The sequence below is a fragment of the Sarcophilus harrisii genome, chromosome 5, assembly GCF_902635505.1.
Source record: "Sarcophilus harrisii chromosome 5, mSarHar1.11, whole genome shotgun sequence".
NCBI lineage: Eukaryota > Metazoa > Chordata > Mammalia > Dasyuromorphia > Dasyuridae > Sarcophilus > Sarcophilus harrisii.
The window spans coordinates 10,457,124-10,478,748 of NC_045430.1; the positions used below are offsets into that span (position 1 = coordinate 10,457,124).

A 21,625-nucleotide genomic window follows, 5' to 3' on the forward strand; every position below is an offset into this window, starting at 1 on the left:
AAAGCTCATCCTCTACTCCAGGGCTACTTAAATTTTTGCCTGAGAAATTTTTAAATGATCCTTGATACAAAGGTAAGTAAAATAGGTAAACAAATCAAACAATGACATAATTTTATGACCCCCCCAAACATGAGACCCATTATGAGGTCATGATCTACAGTTTAAGAAGCTGGGTTCTAACCAATACAGCATACTGCCTCTCTACTTATCTTCAGCCACATAAAGCAGTCTAGAGTGCAGAGTAAGATGGGGGGGGGGGGGTCATCTTCTTGTCATATCCAGATTAGGCCACACCTGGCTCCTATGGAGCACTGTGCTCCCCAGCATATACCTGGCTTGGCTTTGACTGGGTTCAGTTCTAGATACCACATTTTTGGGAGGACATGGAATAGTTCCAGAGGAAGAACACTCAGGAGGACAAAGAAAAAGATAATTGGAGGAATCGGGGATATTGAACCCAGACACAAGATGACTTATATTTGACAGGGTCCATGGGAGAGGGGGCAGCCTTTGTCCACTTAGCTCCAGAGGGCTGAACAAGAAGGAAAAGCTGAAGATGCAAATTTTATATCAAAGTAAAGGATAAATTTCCTAACAAGGTTGTTCAGTTGTTTCAGAGATCCCATTTGGGTTTTTTTTTGGGCAAAGATACTTCTCCAGCTCATTTTACAGATAAGGAAACTGAGGCAAACAGGGTAAAGTGACTTGTCAAAGATCACACTAATAAGTGTCTGAGGCTAGATTTAAATTCAGACCTTACTGACTCCAGGCCTAGTGTCCTCTCCACTGTGCAATCTGGCTGCCCTTCTAACAACAAAAGTGGGATAAATCATCTCCAAGAGCAGTGATTCTCCCATCACTAGTGATCTTCAAGTGCAGGAAAAGAAGGAAGGAAAAAGAAGGAGAAGGAAGGAGAAGGAAGGAGAAGGAAGGAAGGAAGGAAATTTCTACTCACAAATCCACCAATCTTAGGGATTCTGTGATTCTCTGATATGAAAACAGTTGATTCTCTGGCTAAGGATTCACCTCCTGTCTAATTCCATTTAATGATTCAGACTCATGATAAAGCAGTTTACTTTCCCTAAATTGGGGATCCACATCCAGGAAGGGATTGAGGACAACCAACTGTAAGACAATTGCATGAAGCCTCTACCTCCTTCTCCTTCTTTCTCCTTCTCCGCCCCCAGCTCTTCTCCCCCCCCCCCCCCCCCCCCCCCCCCCCCCCCCCCCCCCCCCCCCCCCCCCCCCCCCCCCCCCCCCCCCCCACCCCCCGGTCTTTCTGTCTTTGTCTCCCTCTCTGCATCTCTCTCTCTGTTTCTCTCTCTCTTCTTTCCATGTGGTCCCAGGGGGAAAAACTGGAGATAATGCTCAGGAGTTAGAGGCAGGCAGATTTTGGCTTAATGCATTTTATTCTTTGTTTTGGAAGAAGTGAAGGGGAAGGAAGGTTTTTAAATCGGCCCCATACTGGGGATGCCTGGTGTGGAAACTTCCTTCCCTGCGATAAATCGCGACTCCTCCTTTATATAAAGTGTTAGGAAAGCAAAGATGCTGAGAAATAATCAGAGGCAGGATTTGAATTGGGTTTTTTTAGGTTCCAAGGTCAGCCCAGCCACTGTCTGTGCCCCAAGGATAATATCATTAATAGCTGGAGCTCCTATAGTGATTTAAGAATCACAGAACAACGACCTCTTGTGGCAGCTCGTGTACGGCTTAGATTTTGCAGATGAGGAAACGGAGGCAATGAGGGGAAGGGACTTTGTACATGATCCCACAGCAGAAAGGTCTACTTCTAGCATCTCCTTTGACCCTGGAGGGAATATGAGCAAACATTGCTCCAAACTGTTCCTTTTCTAATCCATTCCAGAGACTGGTTGCACCTCAAAGTGATCATTGAATTTCTACAGTCAGCAAGAGCAGCTCCCCATCATCCTCTGAAATGGCTATTCTCATCCTCTCTTTTACAGATAAGGAAACCGAGGGATTTGCCCACAATCCCACAGCTAGAATTTCTTCAAGCAGAAACTGTATGGCCCTTAGTTGGGGAGGTTGTCCAGGGGATTGGACACATGGAGTCTGACTATGTAACTACTAAGGTCCGTTTTAGGCTCTGTGCTTCTGTGGCTAACTCCCAGAGATACCCAGCTCATCCCGCCGCTTTCATTGGCCATTACTTCTCACTGAGGTCATTGCCAGCCCCACCACTGACTCACAAGTTACCACAATCCTGCTGTATCTGGGCCGTATCTCGATACAATCCTTTCCTTTGTAATCCCCTCTATTTTATTTTATGCATTTAATAATGATGCTATTGTTCCGTTGGGTCCAACTCCTTGTAACCCCTGCATCCCGGCACGCCGGGACCTCCCGTCCTCCACTATCTCCCAAAGCCTGTCCAAGCCTTTTATTGTTTCCATGACACCATCTCTCCATTTCATCCTCTTCTCTTTGTGCTTTTTATCATTGCAACATTGGGATCTTTTTCAATGGGTCACATCTTCTCATTATGTGGCCAAAGTATTTAAGCTAGATTATGTTACATATAACACGATATATCATGGCATATAACACATGATATAATATAGAATTACATAATATGGCATATAGAATATAATATAATATATTATATCATATTATTATATTATAATAATATAAATTATATATTATATTATATATATTTATATTATATATTATATATTATAACAGCAATATATTAATATAATGTATACTATGATATATATAATATTTATTATAATAATAGCGAGTATTTTAAGATTTGCGAAAGACTTTTCAAATATTAGTTTATTTGCTCCTCAGAGAACCATGGGAAGTAGGCACATTGTTATCTGCACTCTGTAATTAAGGAATTAAAGCAGATTAAGGTTGAGCAATTTGCCTTGGGTCACACAGTTAATAAATCTCTGGGGCAGGATTTGAACTCGGATTTTGCTGACTCTCCCATTAGGCTGCCTCTCTCCAGCTGCCAGCTTCTGTCAATCCCTATCACCTCCCTTTCTCCAGACTCTCTCCTCTCCAACTCAGTCCTCCCCATAGCTGCCCAAAGGGCTTTTCTAAATTACATGCTAGTGAGCCCAGTACCCTAATCAAAAATCCTCAATAGCTCCCTAGTTCCTTTAAGATAAGATAGAAATCCTTCACAAACTAGCTCCTACTTTCCTTTCCTTATTTCTTTTTATTCCCCTTTCACACACTCTGTTCTAGCTAACATGGCTGCTAGCTGGTCCCTGAGCACACCTTTTCATCCTCTATTTTGGAATGAATTCCGCCTTATTTCTGCTCAATGGGAAGAGCACAGGTAGAGTTATCATCCTGAGTTCAAATCTGGCATCAGGCACTTCCTAACTGTGTGACTCTGGGACAGTCATTTAACCCTGTTTGCCTCAGTTAACTTATCTGTAAAATGGACTGGAAAAGGGAATGGTCAATCACTCTGGTATCTTTGCCAAGAAAACCCCAAGGACAGTATGATCCACAGGGTCACAGAGATGGACGTGACTGAGCAACAACAAAAAGTCATAGGCCTTGGCAAGTGTTTTGGGTGGTGGGCGATCGTCAGTCATCAACAATTTATTAAGTGCCTATTATGTGCCAGGCCATGAGATAAGTTCTGGGGATGGAAGTATCAAAGAAATCTCTCAGAGTTTGAGGAGGGGCAACAGGAGGAGGGTCATGTCATCAAAAGATACAATAAAACTGGCAGGAAAGACAATAGTAACAGGCCCCAGGGTGGAGGCCAGGAGAATTTCTATGAAGATGTTTAATGGGCAGTTGAGAATACGAGTGACTAGGAATAAGGAGGGAGGAGAGGGCCAGGGATACAGACTTCAGGGACACAGACTTGGGCATCATGGGCATTGTGCCCATGGAAGGCGTGAGAGTGGATGAGATCAATGAAGGGAAGGGTGTAGAGAGAAAAGCAGCTTAAAGATGGAGCTAAGAGGCACAAACACACACACGGAGAAAGAAAGGGAAGATGCAAAGAGGGTCTGAGAAGGTGACAGGCAGGAGGAGAACTATCACAGGGGAGGCACTGGTACAATCTGGGGAGCCAGCTCCGGGAGATGAGGTCCAAGAAAACGTCCCTTTCATGTCACATAGTCTTTGTTATCAACGTCCTAGACCAGTTATAGTATAGAGTAAGTTCAAATATTCCCCATTCCCTAGCCCTGACATCCCCTGTTCTAAGCTCCCTCCCAACCCTGATATCCCCTGCTCTAAGTCCTCCCCAGCTCTGACGTCCCCTGTTCTAAGCTCCCTCCCAGCTCTGATATCCCCTGTTCTAAGCTCCCTCCCAGCCCTGACATCCCCTGTTCTAAGCCCCCTCCCAGCCCTGACATCCCCTGTTCTAAGCTCCCTCCTAACCCTGATATCCCCTGCTCTAAGCTCCTCCCCAGCTCTGACACCCCCTGGTCTAAGCTCCCTCCCAGCTCTGATACCCCCTGTTCTAAGCTCCCTCCCAGCTCTGACATCCCCTGTTCTAAGCCCTCTCCCAGCCCTGACATCCCCTGTTCTAAGCTCCCTCCAGCTCTGACATCCCTGTTCTAAGCTCCCTTCCAACTGGAATAGTCTATGTTCCATGTTCTAGGATCTTCCCTAGCTGTGTGCTACACATTGTAAAGAATGACCACTCAGACCTAGACAAGGGCTGCCTATGTGACTCCCCCAACATCCCCACCACCACCCAGGCTGGGCCTGAAATGAATCCTCTGCAAAGCTTTGGGCCCAATCTAGAATAGCCACTATTTCCTCAGAACTCCAGGCTTCCAGGTGCTCTATGTACAATAGCTCTGCCGGGAGATGGAAAGGGCAAACATTATTATTCTCATCATAGAGAGGAGGAAACTGAGGATCAAATGATAAATGATTGGCCCATGGTCTCGTGTTTAGTAAATGGAAGAGCTGAGACTAGAACCCAGGTTTTCTCTGGTCCCCTAGAGTGAATCAGGGGAAGGGGAGGGAGAAGGGATCAGCTAGAATGACTTGCCAACCCTGGGAGGAATCACAATTTACTGTGCACACACTGGGGACGCCCATCCAGGGGCCAAGGCAGAATCCATCCTACCTGATCTGCTAAAGGAGCCGAGGTGCCATTACTGAGCAGCGAGAAGGTTTCCAATTCCTGTGGGGGGGGGGGGGGGGGGGGGGGGGGGAGGGAGAAGAGACAGAGACAGACAGAGACACAGAGACAGAAACAGAGACAGAGAAAGAGAGAGTTAGAGACACAAAGAGAGACAGAGACAGAGACAATGACAGACAACAGACACAGAGACAAAGGGACAAAGACAGAGACAGAGAGACAGAAACAGGGACAAAGACAGACAGACAGAGACAATGACATAGACAATAGAGACAGAGACACAGAGACAAAGAAACAGTGACAGATACAGAGACAACAGAGACAGACAGAAATAAAGAGATAGAGAGACAGAAAAGAGAGACAGAAACAATGACATAGACAACAAAGAGAGAAGAGAGAAACAGAGATACAGAGACAAACAAACCCAAAAAGAGGAAGAGACAGAGAAAGATACAGAGATAGATGGACAGACAGAAACACAAAAAGAGAAATAGATAGAGACAGAGATAGAGAAAAAAACAAGAAAGAGAGAGATACGTACACAGAGAAACAGACAGAGGGAGAGGGAGACAGAGAAAGGAGAGAAAGAGACACAGAGAAAATAAAAGAGGGAGAGAGACACAAAGAGAGAGAGAGAGACAGGGAGGGAGGGAGAGAGGGATGGATGCATGGATGGATGGATGGAGAGAAAGAGAGGAGAAGGGAGAGAAGAAGAGAGGAAAGGAGAAAGAATAAGAAGGAGCAGGATGAGGAGAAGAAAGGAAAAAGAGAGACAGAGAGGGGGAGAGGGGGAGAGAAAAAGAGAGAGAGAGATGAGGATTATGGATAATATCATCATGACAACAGTAGCTCTCAGAGTGAGAATAGGCAGAATCAAGTCCTGCTGTTTGTGAGGCAAAACGGGATCAATTCTGCAACTGTCTGCACTCCAGCAAAAGGGTTCTTCCCTATTGCCTTAATACACACTCCCCCTGCCCTCCATTCACCCACATTACCTACCCCTAGTAGCTCCATCTAAAATCCCCAACAGACTTCATTTACCCGAGCTAACCAGTGAGACTCATCTGCATGGAATTTAGAGCCCACATGATTCAGACCTACACACATCGCTGCTTTTAGCATGTGGATCTCTCTAAGCACCCGCATCCAGCCCCCAGTCATCAAGAACCCATTTTCATTCTTCAGGAACCCTTAGCTGGCTCTCCCTGCCTCCTCCACCACTCCATTGTACTGCCTAGAGTTTTTTTTTTTGTTTTGTTTTGTTTTTTAAATTCTACAGCACATGCAGAATTATACCGTGCTCTGTGTACACTCTAGCCATCATTGTCCTCACTCCAAGAATCCTGGATTCTGCCCTTTACATCCTAGGCTTTGAGAAGTGACCTTTGGCCTTCTCCTACCCAGAGTTGGGTCTCTCTGGCCACTTCTTGGCCGGTTCATCACGGGGCCCCCGCCTCCACTTCTATCTTCCCTCTATGTATTCCTTCATCAGAATGGGAGCTTTTTAAGGGATCTTGTATAAAGAGTTTTTAGCACAAAGTATACTTCATAAGTGCTTAATAAATTCCTGCTTCCTCCTCCCCTTTCTGTCTGTCTTCCTGATGCCGTCTCTGTCTGTCTGTCTGTTTGTCCTTCCAAAGTAGCATCTTATCTCCTAATTAGGCTGGAACATTCTTAGATGTGTAAGACTCTGCAGAACAGAACCCCTCGGAGGGAAAAAGGTGCAAAAATGTTTGTAGCGGCTTTTTTTGTGGTGGCAAAGAATTGGAAAATGGCTAGATGCCCATCCATTGGGGAAAGGCTGAATAAATCATGATGTGTGGAGGTGATGGAATGTTATTGTTCTATGAAAAATGATGAACAAGCTGATTGTAGAAAGGCCTGGAAAGATTTCCATGAACTGATGCTGAGGAAAACAAGAACCAAGAATACACTGTATACAGTAGCAGCAAGAATGTGTGATGATCGACTATGAAAGACTCAGTCCTTCTCAGTGGTTCCGTGATCCAAAGCAATCCCAATAGACGTTGGATAGAAAATGCCCTCTGCATCCAGAGAGAGAACTATGGAGATTGAATGTAAATCAGCACATGCTAGGTTCACTTATTTCTTATGATTTTTTTCCCTCCAGTAGTTTTTTCCCCTTTTGTTCTGATTTTTCTCTCTCAACATGATTCATAAAGAAATGTGTACTAAAAATACAAGCAAAAAAACAAAAAACAAAAGAACAGATCTCCTTGGTAATTAAGACACGGGATTACTTAATGTTTCAAGATGATCAAATTACTGGTTATGATGACAATCTCCTGGTCTCTCGTTTCATGGATGAAATGATACTATAAGTTCCCTTGGCAAAGGCCACTGTGGTGGATCATGATTCATGATTTCAAATCTGGGGACTTTGGATACCATGTATGTGCTGGAAGAGGTGATGGAAAATGGGGGGAAAACCCTTCAACTTACAAAGGAGGAAACAAGGGCCTTCGAAGGCCGTCCCAGGCAGACATTTCCCCTCCACCTCCCAGTCCTTCCTGCCTCCACTGCCCAAGGCGCCTGCCCACCTGAGGTCTCTTATATGCTTTTCTGCAGGGTAACCTCAGCTTCTGGGCCAGCTCCCGACTGAGCTGAGTGACGCTTTCATCCTAGGGGAGAAAGAAAATGTTAAGCAAGAGGGAAAAAAAACAGTTGTCTGTCATTGTCTCTGTCTCTCTTTGTGTCTCTATCTCTCTCTTTCTCTGTATCTGTCTCTGTGTCTCTGTCTGTCTCTTTTGTCTTGTTTGATCTCCAAGAGTAAAGGAAATTATGAAATCTGGACTCCTTCTCCCACCTCCCCCTGGGATTGCCTCTTTATCCCCCTCTCCCTTACCTTCCACCTGGCTAATTCTAGGGTTCTTCCCTAAATCTTCCTCCCCTGTCTGAAAACTCTATAAACAAAGGGGGACCGGAGCTAGCTCATACCAACTTGTGAGAGCTGATTGTTAAATTTTCACTGCAAGCATTTACACCTTAGCAATCAGCAGACACTACAAAACAGATTTGAGTTATTGTTTTGTTGATTGTCTGGAATTAAGCGGTGGAGAAATATTAATATTTCAGATTAAATTTAAAAGTGTGTCCTGTTTTTTGGAAAAATGGTTGTACACCCCTCATCACAAGCAAAGGATGGCTTTTTTGAACTTCTGCCCTCCCATTTCCCCAGCCCAATTTCCCTGGTTTTACTGTGTCCATGTGAGATCGGGGATCCCAGTCAGGACCACAACTCCTAGAAGTTGTGATCCAGCTGCGGACTATCCCTGTTAAAAGGGAAGTTCCTCAGGCAGAGACTTTCATTTTTGTCTATGTATCCTCAGAACCTGACACAGTGCAGGGCCCATATGAGGCACTTAATAAGTGCTTGTTAACTGATTAACTGACTCAGCCAAGGCAGTTATTGGTGGGTTGAATTGGTGGACCTGAATTCAAAGCTGGCCTCAGACATTTAACACTTATTAGCTGGCCAAATCATTTAACCTAACTGCCTCAAAAATACTTAATAAAAATCAACCCAGAGACATTTGTGGCCTCTTCCAGTTCTAAGATTGGTTATGAGTTTTAGCTCTTTTATTACTGCCAGAAGAAAGATGTCCTGAAAAGGGAACACTGAAAGGAATGGATGAAAAAGACTAGGATGAGAGGCCGGGGATCTGGCATTTGTTTCTCCCTTTGTCACTTAATTTTATGCCCTTTAGAAAAATCCTTTTATGTCTTTGGGCCTCAATTTCTTTCTTGGTAACATGAAAAGATTAGAAGGTATGCTCTCAAAAGACTCTCCCAGCCCTGACATTCTATGTGACATCCCCTCTCTGACATCCCCTGTTCTAAGCTTCCTCCCAGCTCTGACATCCCCTGTTCTAAGCTCCCTCCCAGCTCTGACATCCCCTGTTCTAAGCCCCCTCCCAGCTCTGACATCCCCTGTTCTAAGCTCCCTCCCAGCTCCGACATCCCCTGTTCTAGAGCCTTTCCTAAATTTGAATCTGTGACTAATGTATTCCAAAGGCAGATGTGCGATCTTTGAATTATCTGTGTCAACGTCCCAAAGAATTTCCTTCCTCCTGTTACTCAAACAACAGATATTTACTAAGAGATGACTGTGGGTTTGGTACTGAGGTAAATATAGAAGCATAAAACATAAGGTTTCAAGTGCATGCACACACATTTATCAGTAAGGACTTTCAAAATTTTCTATCCAAAACTAAATGTGAGTTATTATCACAATGTTTAATAATCACACAAATAAAGATTAAATATTGGAAATGTGTTCAGAAAAATCACACATATTTAACCTATATCAGGTTGCTTGCTGTCTGGGGGGGTGGAAGAGAGGGAGAAAAATTTGGACCACAAGGTTTTGCAAAGGTGAATGCTGAAAACCATCTTTGCATGTATTTAGAAAGATAAAATACTTTTAATTTAAAAAAAGACCATTGCGTGATTATGTTAATAAATTAATTAAAGGCAAAAATAAATAAATAAAGCATTAAACAGTGTGGTGCTGACTTGAATGACCTCTTCAATCAAATGAGATTATGTTCGTATTGTTGTTGTTCAGTTGTGTCCAACTCTTCATGACCTCATTTGGGATTTTCTTGGCAAAGATACTGGAGTGGTTTGCCATTTCCATCTGCAGTTCATTTGACAGAGGAGGAACCTGAGGTAAACAGGGCTAATGACTTACTCTTGGGGTCACATAGCTAATGAATATGGGAGGTGGGATTTGAACTCAGGGAGATTAAGTCTTCCCGACTTCAGACCAGGTGTTCTGTTCAATATAATGCCCCCTAGTGGCCCTATAGAATTTATAAAGCACTTTGAAACTCTTGCTCTAAAAATATTCATTCTTATTACTATTGTTATTTCTCCATCAGTAAAATGGAGACAATAGTAGAAATGCCTCTACCTGTCTTAAAGAAAGGGTGGTCTGAGGATCAAGGAAGTAACAGATGGCTGAGGGTTTATATAAAGGTATATAGATGTACACAAAATAGCAGATAACATTGTATTGTATTTGTGGAAAGCAGGGGAGAAAAAAAGCAGATTGGAGGGCATAATAACGATAGAGAGAAGGTAGAACCACTCAGTTCCCATTTGGCTCACAACTCTGCCTAGGAAAATTAACTCCAGATTGGAAAGGGTGGTACTGATAACAATTAGGGGGAAACTAAAGATAGATTAGGAGAAAGAAAGCAAGCTCCATTTAATGTAGGAGTACTCAAGCTGGGGACATGAATTAGGTTGTTTGGGGGGGTTTGGTTTGGTTTGGTTTTTAGAAACATGGTGATAATTGTATCTGAATTGAATTGACTTCTTTTATAATTAAGAGTTTAAAATATTTTTAAATTAAAATGTTAAAATATTTTTCTACTGGTGAAAATTTTGGAGTCATTCTGGAGAGCAATTTGGAAACTATGTCCAAAAGGTTATTAAACTGTACATATCCTTTGATCCAGTAGTGTCACTACTGGGTCTGCATCCCAAAGAGATCATAAAAGCGGGAAAAGGATCCACATGTAAAAAATGTTTGTAGCAGCTCTTTTTGTGGTCACAAGGAAATTGGGTAGATGCCCATCAATTGGAGAATGACTGAATAAGTTGTGGTAGATGAATGTAATGGAATAATATTGTTCTATAAGAAATGATGAGCAGACTGATTTCAGAAACTGATGCTGAGTGAAGTGAACGGAACCAGAAGTACATCGTACAAACTAACAACAAGATTGTGATGATCAACTGTGATGGACTTGGCTCTTCTCAACAATGAGGTGATTCAAAGCAATTCCCCTAGAAGTGAGATGGAAAATGTCTTCTGTATCCAGAGAGAGAATTATGGAAACTGAATGCAAATGGAAACATAGTATTTTCATCTTTTTAAAAATTGATTTGCTTTTTCTTTTTTGTGGTTTTCCCCTTGTTTCGATTTTTCTTACAACATGACTAATATAGAAATATGTTTAAAATGATTTAACATATATAATCTATCAGAATGCTTGCTGTCTTGGAGAGGGGGGAAGGAAAGAAGGGAGGGAAGGAGAAAAGAAAAAAAATCTTATAAAAATAAATGTTGATGTTTAACATATATTGGACCACTTGCCAACTGGGGAAGTGGGGGGGAAGAAATTAGAACACAGAGTTTTGTAGGGGTGATTGTTGAAAATTATCCATATATATATTTTGAAATTAAAAAGCTTTAATTAAAAAAATAAAAAAATGAGAGTTTCCTAGTCTTATTCTGTAACCCCAAACACATATGTAACCTTCCAGTCATCCTAGACTACCAGCTGTTCCCACCTTCATGCAGATGCCTGGAGTACTCATACCTCACTTCATTCTCACCCTTCAGGATTTTAATATTCTTTTTTGTTTAATTATTTTTCAGTCTTTTAATAGTATTTTATTTTTTTCCAAATACATGCAAAGATAGTTTTCAATATTCACCCTTGCAAAACTTCATGTTCTAAATTTTACTCCCTCCTTCCCTCTTCCATTCCCATATGTATAGGTTAAACATGTTTATATTGGATTGCTTGCTGTCTTGGGGAGGAAGAAGGGAGAAAAAAATTGGAACACAAGGTTTTGCAAAGGTGAATGTTGAAAATGATCTTTGCGTGTATTTTGAAAATAAAAAGCTATTATTTAAAAAAGAAAAGAAAAGAAAAATCAAAAGGGGGAAAAATACTAGAAAGGAAAAAACAAGCAAACAATAACAATAACAAAAAGGTGAAAAGGCTATGCTTTAATCCACAGAGAGTCTCCATAGTTCTCTCTCTGAATGCAGCACTTTCCATTCCAAGTCTATTGGAGTTACCTTGAATCACCACATTGTTGAGAAGAGTTAAGTCCATCACAGTTGATGACCACATAATCTTGTTGTTACTGTGTATAATGTTCTCGTTTCTGTTCACTTCACTTAGCTTCGGTTCATGTAAATCTTCCCAGGCTTTTCTGAAATCAGCCTGCTCATCATTTCTTATAGAATAATAATATTCCATTACATTCATATATCATAACTTATCCAGCCATTCCCCAACTGATGGACATCCACTCAATTCAGATCTTCATCTTCTTTCAAGGTTCAGTTTGGGGATTATGCTCTCTGTGTCTTTTCCTAATTTATTCCCCACTTTTTTCCCCCAGTTCAAAGTCTTTTTCCCTCTTTACATTTCCATAGTTCTTTTTTGTTCCCCTCAATCCTTACCCTGTATTATAATTTTGTTCACGAGAAATGCCAGATCTAAAAACTATTGCCCAGCATTCCCCACCATCTAAAAAACCCTAAATTCTTTAAGTTGATTTTATAACTTGGAAAGTTGGGTAATGTTTTATTGGCAATTTTTCAGAAGTCAGCATCTTAACTCACCTTGAAAAATATATAATAAAATACTCCAAAGTAACTACTGCTGTTGTTGAATGAAGAAATGTCAACGATCAGATGATTTTACAATTAAAGAAATTGAGGCCCAAATGGGTAAGTGATTTACCCAACATCCCACAGGCAAGAAGCATCAGGGGTAGGATCCGAATTCAGATCCTCTCCTTTCAAAACCTGTACTTTCCACTGGAGGATCCAAAGTAAAATTAAGCATGCCCAGCCTGTGATTACTGTTGAAGAACAGTAGAAACTATATGAGATACTGGCACTTGTTGATTCCATCCTGACTTAGCCCATGGCTCAGCCTCTCATTTCTCTGCCTGGACCACACTTGGGGGCCACCCTGAATCACACCCTCTCAGCCCCACCCCCATTTGCCTTGACCACTGGGCAATCGGGCCCCAAAACACTCACATGGGGGAGGGAGATGGAGCATGTTTTACTGCACTCATAGGCTTCCTTATGGCGTCCCAGCTCGTTCAGGGAACTGGCTTTCCGGAACAAAGCTCGGATATTCTCTGGGTCCAGCCCCAGGGCTTTCTCGCTGTCTTCCAGTGCCTTCTCATATAAGCCCTGGGATGGGAGAAAGGAAGAGCGGCTCCCATCCACACCTCCCTCCCCAGACCAGGCTATAGGCCCTGCTCCCACCCCACCTCCCTCCCTAGACCAGGCTATAGCCCTTGCTCCCACACACATCCCTCCAGGCTGAAACAACCCATCCCCCATGCTCAGAAACTAGGGTCCCCTAGCCAGGGACAGAGGAATGGTCTGGAGGGAGGTTACTTGGACAGAAGAGAGGTTAGAGATGGGGAGGAGGGCTGGGGAAGGAGCTTGGGAGCTTGGAATAGGGAATTTAAGGAAAATAAAAGAACCAACAAAGAGAGGAGACAGATTAGCTCTGGGCAATTTGGGGGACCTTCCCTGGGCATGTTGAGGTTACCCTAGTAACCTCAGGGCAGGGAGACAGCCATTGGGTTTCCCTAGTGAGGGCAGGGAGACAAAGAGCACACTATCCCTCGCAATGCTGATGTCCCAGATCCCCACTCTATGCCTCCACCTCCATTAGCCAAAATAGTCACAGCCATGTCCAAATTTCTATAGAGAAGAGATTGTCTCTAGGCCCCAGCACTTAGAGCAGAGCTTGTCATATAAGGCACTTATTGACTGACCATTCTCTGAGGCTTCTTTCCCACAGCCTTAAAAAACAGATAATATAAGAATGATCATCCTCCTTTTAAGGAAGAAGCTGAAGTTTCCAGAGAAGTATAGCCCATGGGGGAGGAGGAGAGAGAAGGGGCCACAATGTAATGAGAGACAGAACAAAGACGAGTGCTCTGTCCACTCCCCTCCACTGCCTCTCTATACTGGGCCCCACAAAAACTCTTGAACATTGAAGAAGGAAGAAATCATTAAGTGAGAACAATGTTGGACCTGGAACCCAGAGAACTGGATTCACATTCAGTCTCTGACAAGCTGGAAAGAACTTGAGAGGTCAGCCAATCCAAACTTTCCCTTGACAGAAAATTAAGATCGCACACTAAGCGCTGACTTAGTGATGATCACACTTACAACCTTTGGGACATTGAGCAAATCATTTCACCTCAGTGTGCTTCCCTTTCCTCACCTGGAGGGATAAGGCTGTGCTAATTGGCCTCAAAGGACCCACTCAGCTTGAAACCTAGCTGTGTGACCCTATGCAAGTCTCTGCTAGGTTATCTCCCCTGTAAAATGGAAACAAAATGATAATCTTCATAATTTATACACTACATTTTGAAGAGGCCTTTGAAATCCTTAAGATGCTTTTAAAAAATGAACCACATTCTCATTTCATTCTTCTGTTTTCCAGTGGAATTCAGATAGAAACACCTTAAGATAAGTCACTCTCATGGTATTTTTTTTTTCTCCAGAGGACTATCATATCTAAGCTTTCTAAGAGACTATTTACCTCCTTAATTTCTTTCTTGTTTATTTTGTGATTAGATTTATTTAATTCTGAGAAGGGGAAGTTGAGGTTCCCCACTATCCTAGTTTTGCTATCTATTTCTTCCTATTTACTTCTCTAAGAATTTGGATGCTGTCCCATTTGGTGCGCTTATGTTCACTACTTCATTGTCTATGGTACCTTTTAGTAAGCTGTAGCAACTTTCCTTATCTCTTTTAATTAGATCTATTTTGTGCTATTTTGTTTTCTATTTAATGTTGTGTGGATTACTCTGCAGGTAGACCCAAATTTGTTGTTGTCCAGTCATGGCTAACTCTCCATGACCACATTTGAAGTGTTTTTTTTGTTTTTTTTTTTTGCAAAGACACTGGAGTGGTTTGCCATTTCCTTCTCCAGCTCATTTTTCAGATGAGGAAACTGAGGCAGATAGGGTTAAATGACTTGCCCATCGTCACACAGCTAGTAAGTGTCTGAAGGCAGATTTGGTGGATTAAAAATATTAGAGTGTGAGCTCATCATATCTAGATTCACTGGGAGAATGTCCTTGGGATAACTCTAGAAACAAAGAGAATGACAGGTTAGACATAATACTTTTTCCCATATGTTTTAATCTCTTCCGCATGGTCTTTTCATTTTAAAAGACTTGTTAGATATAGCTTGGGGAATACAAACATGTGGATGAAGATAATTAAAATCATCCTTTGCTTTTTATGGTTCAACATTATACCTGGAGGTTTGGGACAAGAGTTTTACCCACGACATTGGCCCAATCACAATATCTTTATTGGCCAATATTTTGAACTTATTACAATTATTATATTATTGCTCTTATAGCATCCATTTTTGAGAGCTTCCCATGGAGGAAAAAATAAAATGGAAAGTTTGGGTTACTGGAAAAACTCCCAAATCTGAATGGCACAAGTCCTGATTCTGGCCTGTTTTAATAAATCTTCCCTAGTACCTAGAACAGGAATGAAGAATAAATGAATGACTGACTGAATGAATGAGTCCCATCCTCATGTGGCCAATGAGGAGCTTCCCATCAGCCAATTCTTCTGAGCCTCTAATGCCCTCATCAGAAATTGTCTCTTTCCTCAGCAAGGTGCTAGTCACCCCAGTCTCTCTAAGGAGAGAGAGGTGGAGAATCTGAAGTCCAAACGAAGGCTCATTGCCCCATAGGTTCATCAGATTGGTGAGGGTGGGTGGGAGGAAGGACTCCTCTGATGTCCCTTCAAAAGCATATTGGGCATCTGGGGCATAGGGAAGATTGGGAATTGGAGGGATTGGGAAGAAGAGTTTGAAAGTTGTAAGAACATAAGGAAATTGGAGGCCAAAAGAGGGGAAGGAGTTTTGAGACAGCTGGAGGATATGGAGTCAAAAGAAACGTGGAGGCTATCCTAATGAAAGGCAGCTGGAAGAACTGGAAAGCAATGGAGGCAGAAGGAGGTGGGAGTTTTGCATGGAGTGTAGGAAGCATGAACAAAGGAAGATGGAGGCTGAAGAAGTAAGAAAAGTTGGGGGGAGACCGAAGGCCATGGGAGCAGGAGCAAATGGAGAAGGCTGATGGCCTTCAGGGGCCGGTTGTATCCTCACCATGCTGAAATAACAGGCAGCTCGGTTGACATGCAGCTTACAGAGGAGCTCCCGAGGCAGGGTCACCTCATCGGAGGCAGCATAGTCAGCCACATTCAGCCCCTCCACGTACTGCACCAACGCCTGCTTGAAATCCTTCTCCCGGAACAAGTCATTCCCCTCAGCAAACAGGTTCCAAACCAATTTGTGGAGAAAGGCCTGGGCTCCCACAGAGGGGCAAGAGAGAGATGTCCAGGTGTGGGGAGAACAGGCAGGAAGCTCTACCACCCTCCAACGTCCAACCCCTAGAAGCAAATCTGCTCCCTGACCCTGAGGACCAATCCCTGCCCTACCCACTCAGCCTTCCTTGGAAGAGCCCCTGTGGTCTCCACCAGGGAGGGGAGTGGTTCCCACCCCTGGACCCACTGCCCTCCTTAAAATGGAACCTGGAGGGCTAGGGAAGAGGCTGATTATTCTGTGCCCCTCTTCAGGGTCACCCCTTTTCCAGGGGGAGTTCACCTACCTCATAATCTTCTTGCTTTAGTGATATCGTGGACCTAAGGGCATAAGGAAACACGTTCCAGGTAAGACCTGGGCCCAAGCATCCAGCCTGGTAGCAGGTAGAGAGATGAGATCCCTTTAACTGGGGTTCTGTGTTGCCTTCTAGGCTCAGTGCCTCCAGTGTCCTTCCTCATTGTTACCATTGCCAACAACCAACATTTATTACCTATTGCCACATAAGTGGCACGTTGGATAGAGTGCCAGAGCTGGAGTCAGGAGGCCCTGAGTTTAAATCCAACCTCTGACACTTACCAGTGACCCTGAACAGGTCATTTAGCAACTATCTGCTTCAGGTTCTTCATCTTTTAAATAAGGATAGTAATAACACCTATCTCCCAGGGTTATGGTGAGAATCAAATGAGATATTTATCCCTTCTCCAACCAAAAATGATCCAAGGACTGGACCTGCACCTGTCCTTTGCAGAGAGCCCTCTCTCCCTTTTAGCTTCACAATTTGAGTCTGGTCCTTCCCTCCCTTTTCGAGTGTAAGAGTCTTGAGAGTAGAGCCAGGGGTTATGTTTTTTTTTTTTTTTTTTTATTCCCACACAGTTAGTGATTAATAAATCTATTTTGAATAAATGAATGGATGGATGGATGATGAATGAATGAATAGATGGACGGATGAATGGATGAATATTTGATTGGTTGATGGATAGATGGAGGCATGGATGGATGGATATATGGGTTGGTTGATAGATGCATTGCATGCTCGGATGGATGGATAGTAGATGGTTAGTTGATGCATGGATAGATGATGGATAGATGGTTGGTTGATAGATGGATAGGTGGGTAGAGAGATGGATGGATGATGGATTAAAGGCTAGATGGATGGATAGGTGAATAGATGGAATGGATGGTGAATAGAGGGATAGATAAATGGAGGGATGGATGATGGATATTTGATTGGTTGATAGATAGATAGATAGATGGTTAGATGGATGGATAGATGGATGAATAGTAGATGGTTGTTTGATGGCTGGATGGTGGATAGAGGGTGCATAGATGATTGGTTGATAGATGGATAAGGTGAATGGAGGGATGGAACGATGATGGATGAAAGGATAGATGAGTGGATAAATGGTATGGATGGTGAATACATGAATAGATGAATGGATGGATGGCAGATGGATAAATGGATGGATGACACCTATCACCCCTTCTCAAGAGGCCAACAGAATGACCTGTCTTTTCATTGGCATGTAAGGCTCTTTTCTTCTATGGCCACAGAAAGTCAATTCAACTTTATGGATGTCATCAACCCAAGATATTTGGGTTCCTAAAATTTTACAGCTGAAAGGACAATCCGTCCAGTCCAAATCTTAACCAATAGTACCACTCTCATTTTCTTGTATTTTGGTGATATCTTACTCTTCATGACCCCATTTGGGATTTTCTTGGCAGAAATACTGGAGTAGTTTGACATTTCCTTCTCAAGATCATTTGACAGATGAGGAATCTGAGGCAAATAGGATTAAGTATGTGACTTGCCCAGGATCATACAGCTTATAGTGTCTAAAACGAGATTTGAAGAGGAATCTTCCAGACTCCAGACCCAAACAAGGCCACACTGGTAGGATTCCTGCTCCTGACATTCAAGGCCACAATCTACCTCCAACTTAACAATGACAGTTACATAGAATTCTAATGTTTACAAAGAGCTTTCATATTTGATCTTCACCATAACTCAATGAAACAAATCCTTCAGGCGCTACAATCCCCATTTTCAATTTTTTTTTTTTTTTTGCAATCTCCATTTTAAAGAAAAAGTACTCCCCAGAACTGAGATGACTTGGCCACCCAGCTTAATTAACCTGAATCTTAAGGTTGCTGAAGATACTAGCTCTTAGCTGGGTGACCCTAGTCAAATCACAAAATCTCTTTCAGCCTCCATTTTCTCATCGATAAACTGGGAGTAGCAATATCGTCTTCCTTGCAGGGTTGTTATGACAATCAGATCCTCAGACAGAAGGGACCCAGGTAGTGACTGAGGGGAAATTTGAACTCAGATCCTCTGACTGCCAATTTTGCTCTTGCTCCATTCCATGCTGTCTCTTCGGTCTAGTCAGGCCAGACTCTTCACTGCTTTCATTTTGGGTGAATTTTTCAAATATTCCTTTTGGATGAATCCAATCCAATCAACTGAGTCAGCAAACATTTATTAAGCAAGCACTGGGGAGGCACAAGTCTCACTGGCTTTGGGAAGCCTTCCTGGGACCAACCAACTCCATAGGGTCTCACCCTTCCCATGGAGCTTCCCAGACCAGGATCTGAAACCGAACTATGGACTTTACAGGGAGAGGAAATTGAGGCAAGAAAGGGCAGAAATGGGGTCACACAGCTGGAATGACCAAACTCCAAACCCAGAGCCCTTTCCATTGTATCCTAGCGACCCCGAGGCCACATCTTGGTAAGACACGCTCCTGCTGGGGACTCTGAGCCCTCCCGGAACATAAGCTGGCTGAAGGTCATGGTAATATCGCATCTCTCTTTGCAGCTCCCGTAATTCAGAGCTTCCCACACCAGAGTCACTTAAATGTTTGCAGAGATTATATGAAAAAATGGGTAAACACCAAGCTAATGAAGCAGCAACTACTTGTTAAACCGATGCCTGAGCTCATGCACAGTCCTGGCTGTTGCCTGTCAGGCGGCCCCTGGAGTGAGGGGGAGAAAACTCATCACCCTGATACCATCATCACTGCTCAAAACTTTGTGACCTTAGACAAGTCACTCCTCCCCTCACAGCCTGAGAAGCTGACCAAGGATGAGCTCAGAGCTCCCTCCTGGCTGTAACATCCCTTGTTCTAAGCTCTATCTAAGACCTGATATCCTCTGATTTTTTTCAATTAACAAGCATTTCTCTAATCTTCCTCTCCATTCTCCTCCTCAGTGGAAAATAGGAAGGAAAAAAAAAGGGAAAGCCTTGCAACAAATATGTATTGACAAGCAAAGCAAATTCCTACATTGGCCACGTCCCAAAATGTTTTGACATCCCCTGTTCTAAGCTCCCTCCAGCTCTGACATTACCTGTCCTAAGACCCTTCCCAGCTCTGACATTCCCTGTTCCAAGCTCCCTCCAGCTCTGACATTCCCTACCCTAAGCTCCAACTCTGACATTTCTTGTTCTAAGTTCTCTTCATCTCTGACATTTCTTGTTCTAAGCTTCCTCCAGCTCTGACATTCCCTATTCTAAGGTCTCTCTCCTGATTCTGCTTTCAGTGATGACTACAACCTCATTTGGACATCTGCATTCTTCTCTTTATTTATTTATTTTTTAAATCATGTGATTCATTCACTTTAGCGCTTTTTGTCACACGAATGTATAAAATGATGCACAAGGGTTCAGTTCACTCAGGTAAAATACTCTGCTCAGCCTCAGCTTGGCCAGAGCTGCTCTAACCCTGCCCTCCTGAGATAAGGGATTTAGAGCCAAAAGGACCCAGAGAGATCATGTGACTCCTAACTACCAAACAGCTCCCAAGGCACCTTAAGTAACCTAATAGAACCCCGCCATCCGGGAAGTTCCAGTCCACTTAAGTGACGTCACTAACATAGATTCCTTCAATAGATTATACTGCAGGAAGACAGCAAGTGGCCAGAGCAGATTTCAAGTTCAAGCCCCACGTCTGGCACTTACTGGTTATGTGACAGTGAACAAGACATTCAGTCTCAGTGCCTCAGATGACATTCTGAGACTAGAAACTGCAAAGCAAGGGATACCCATCTGTATTAGCAGATTTCCTCATTGTGGGCTTCCCTATTAATAGAATAATTGGTCCACTGGAAAAAAAATAATTAGCCCTCTGAATAATGGCAGTAGCCAGTTCCCCACCCACCAATGCTCTTGAGCTTCGAGGAATTGGGTGCTTCCTGATAAGGAAGCTCAGAAAGCCTTCTGGGAAGAGTCTACGAGCGGGGAGGCAGTTTGGAGGCGTTCCTGCCAGGGCAGGCTGGAGGCTGAGAGTATTGTTGAGTAATTCTCCACAGCCAAAGATCTTATGTCAGTATTTCAGGGGGATTCTGCTCTAATCTGATTCTGTGAAATGAAGCCTTTTACTACTTGATGGCAACAGCAAGTGTGGCCAGTCACAAAATGGTGGAAAGGAAGGATACATCACATAAGGAGTTAGGAATATATCTGAAGGACAGGTGTTTGCCACTTCTTGGGGAGTGGAAGAGGCAGGCAGGAGGAGGGGAGCAGAAACTGCAACTTCTCCCCTGCCTTGGCTATTGAGGAAGCCCTCCATATTGTGGTTTTACTTTAACACTGTGGGATATGATCTACCAAGGCTGTGGGATAGTGGAAGAGGGAGAAATCAGGAGTTCAAGAAGACCCGGATTCAAATCCTTCTGTGGGACTCTGGGCAAAAGGACCTCTCAGTGTCCCTAGACAATTCTTTAAGACCCTCAGGTACAGAGAAGTTGGCAATCTGCTTCAAGGGATAGAGGTTCCATACTGGAAGTTACCTACCCTGCTGAAAAGGTCTAGACAAAAAAAGAAAGAAAGAAAGAAAATTAAAGCCATAACATACTGGAGTCTCTGTAAATTGTATAAGAAAACAGAATGTTTGTGTTATGCGTATGAGAAGGAAAAGTATATGTATGAATGTAGGTAAACAATTGTATGATCTCATAGCTGCGCACACACACACACACACACAATCTCTGTCCCAACAATCCAAGTTCCCAGCCTCAAAGTCCTTTAAAAAAAAAAAAGACTTACTGGATGAACTGAAGTCCTTTCTCTATTTCTTCCTTTCTTTTCTGCCTCTCCATTAGTCTCTGAGGAGGAAAAAAAAGGTCATTCTGGATGTTCTTTGGCCTCCCCAGCAGATCTCACCCCATCCCCAGTTCCAAGGGACTTTGTGACCAGGGGCTGGGGCTGCTCAGGAAGGGGCTCCTCCCCTCAGCCCTCAGGATCACAGTGTACAGAGCTGGGATGATGACCCTTGGATGTGATTCTTAACAGGAGAGAACACCTGAATTCACCAAGAGTATTTGGCCAAACCTGCCTCCCTTCCATACCTCCCTGCCTCAGGTACTCAGGGAGCTC

General features: G+C 43.2%; 1 protein-coding gene across 3 annotated transcripts in view; it reads right to left on the reverse strand.

Moving 5' to 3' along the window:
* Positions 1–21,625, reverse strand: part of ZC3H7B (zinc finger CCCH-type containing 7B) — a 93,168-nt gene that overhangs the window by 40,406 nt on the left and 31,137 nt on the right. For all 3 annotated transcript variants that reach the window (XM_031938819.1, XM_023505345.2, XM_031938818.1), the window contains exons 3-8: positions 21,296–21,354; positions 16,538–16,571; positions 16,036–16,233; positions 12,915–13,073; positions 7,657–7,737; positions 5,081–5,137 (exon numbers count right to left, since the gene is read on the reverse strand). In XM_031938819.1, the coding sequence (XP_031794679.1) occupies positions 5,081–5,137; positions 7,657–7,737; positions 12,915–13,073; positions 16,036–16,233; positions 16,538–16,571; positions 21,296–21,354 (588 nt within the window). The remainder of the gene's footprint in view (positions 1–5,080; positions 5,138–7,656; positions 7,738–12,914; positions 13,074–16,035; positions 16,234–16,537; positions 16,572–21,295; positions 21,355–21,625) is intronic.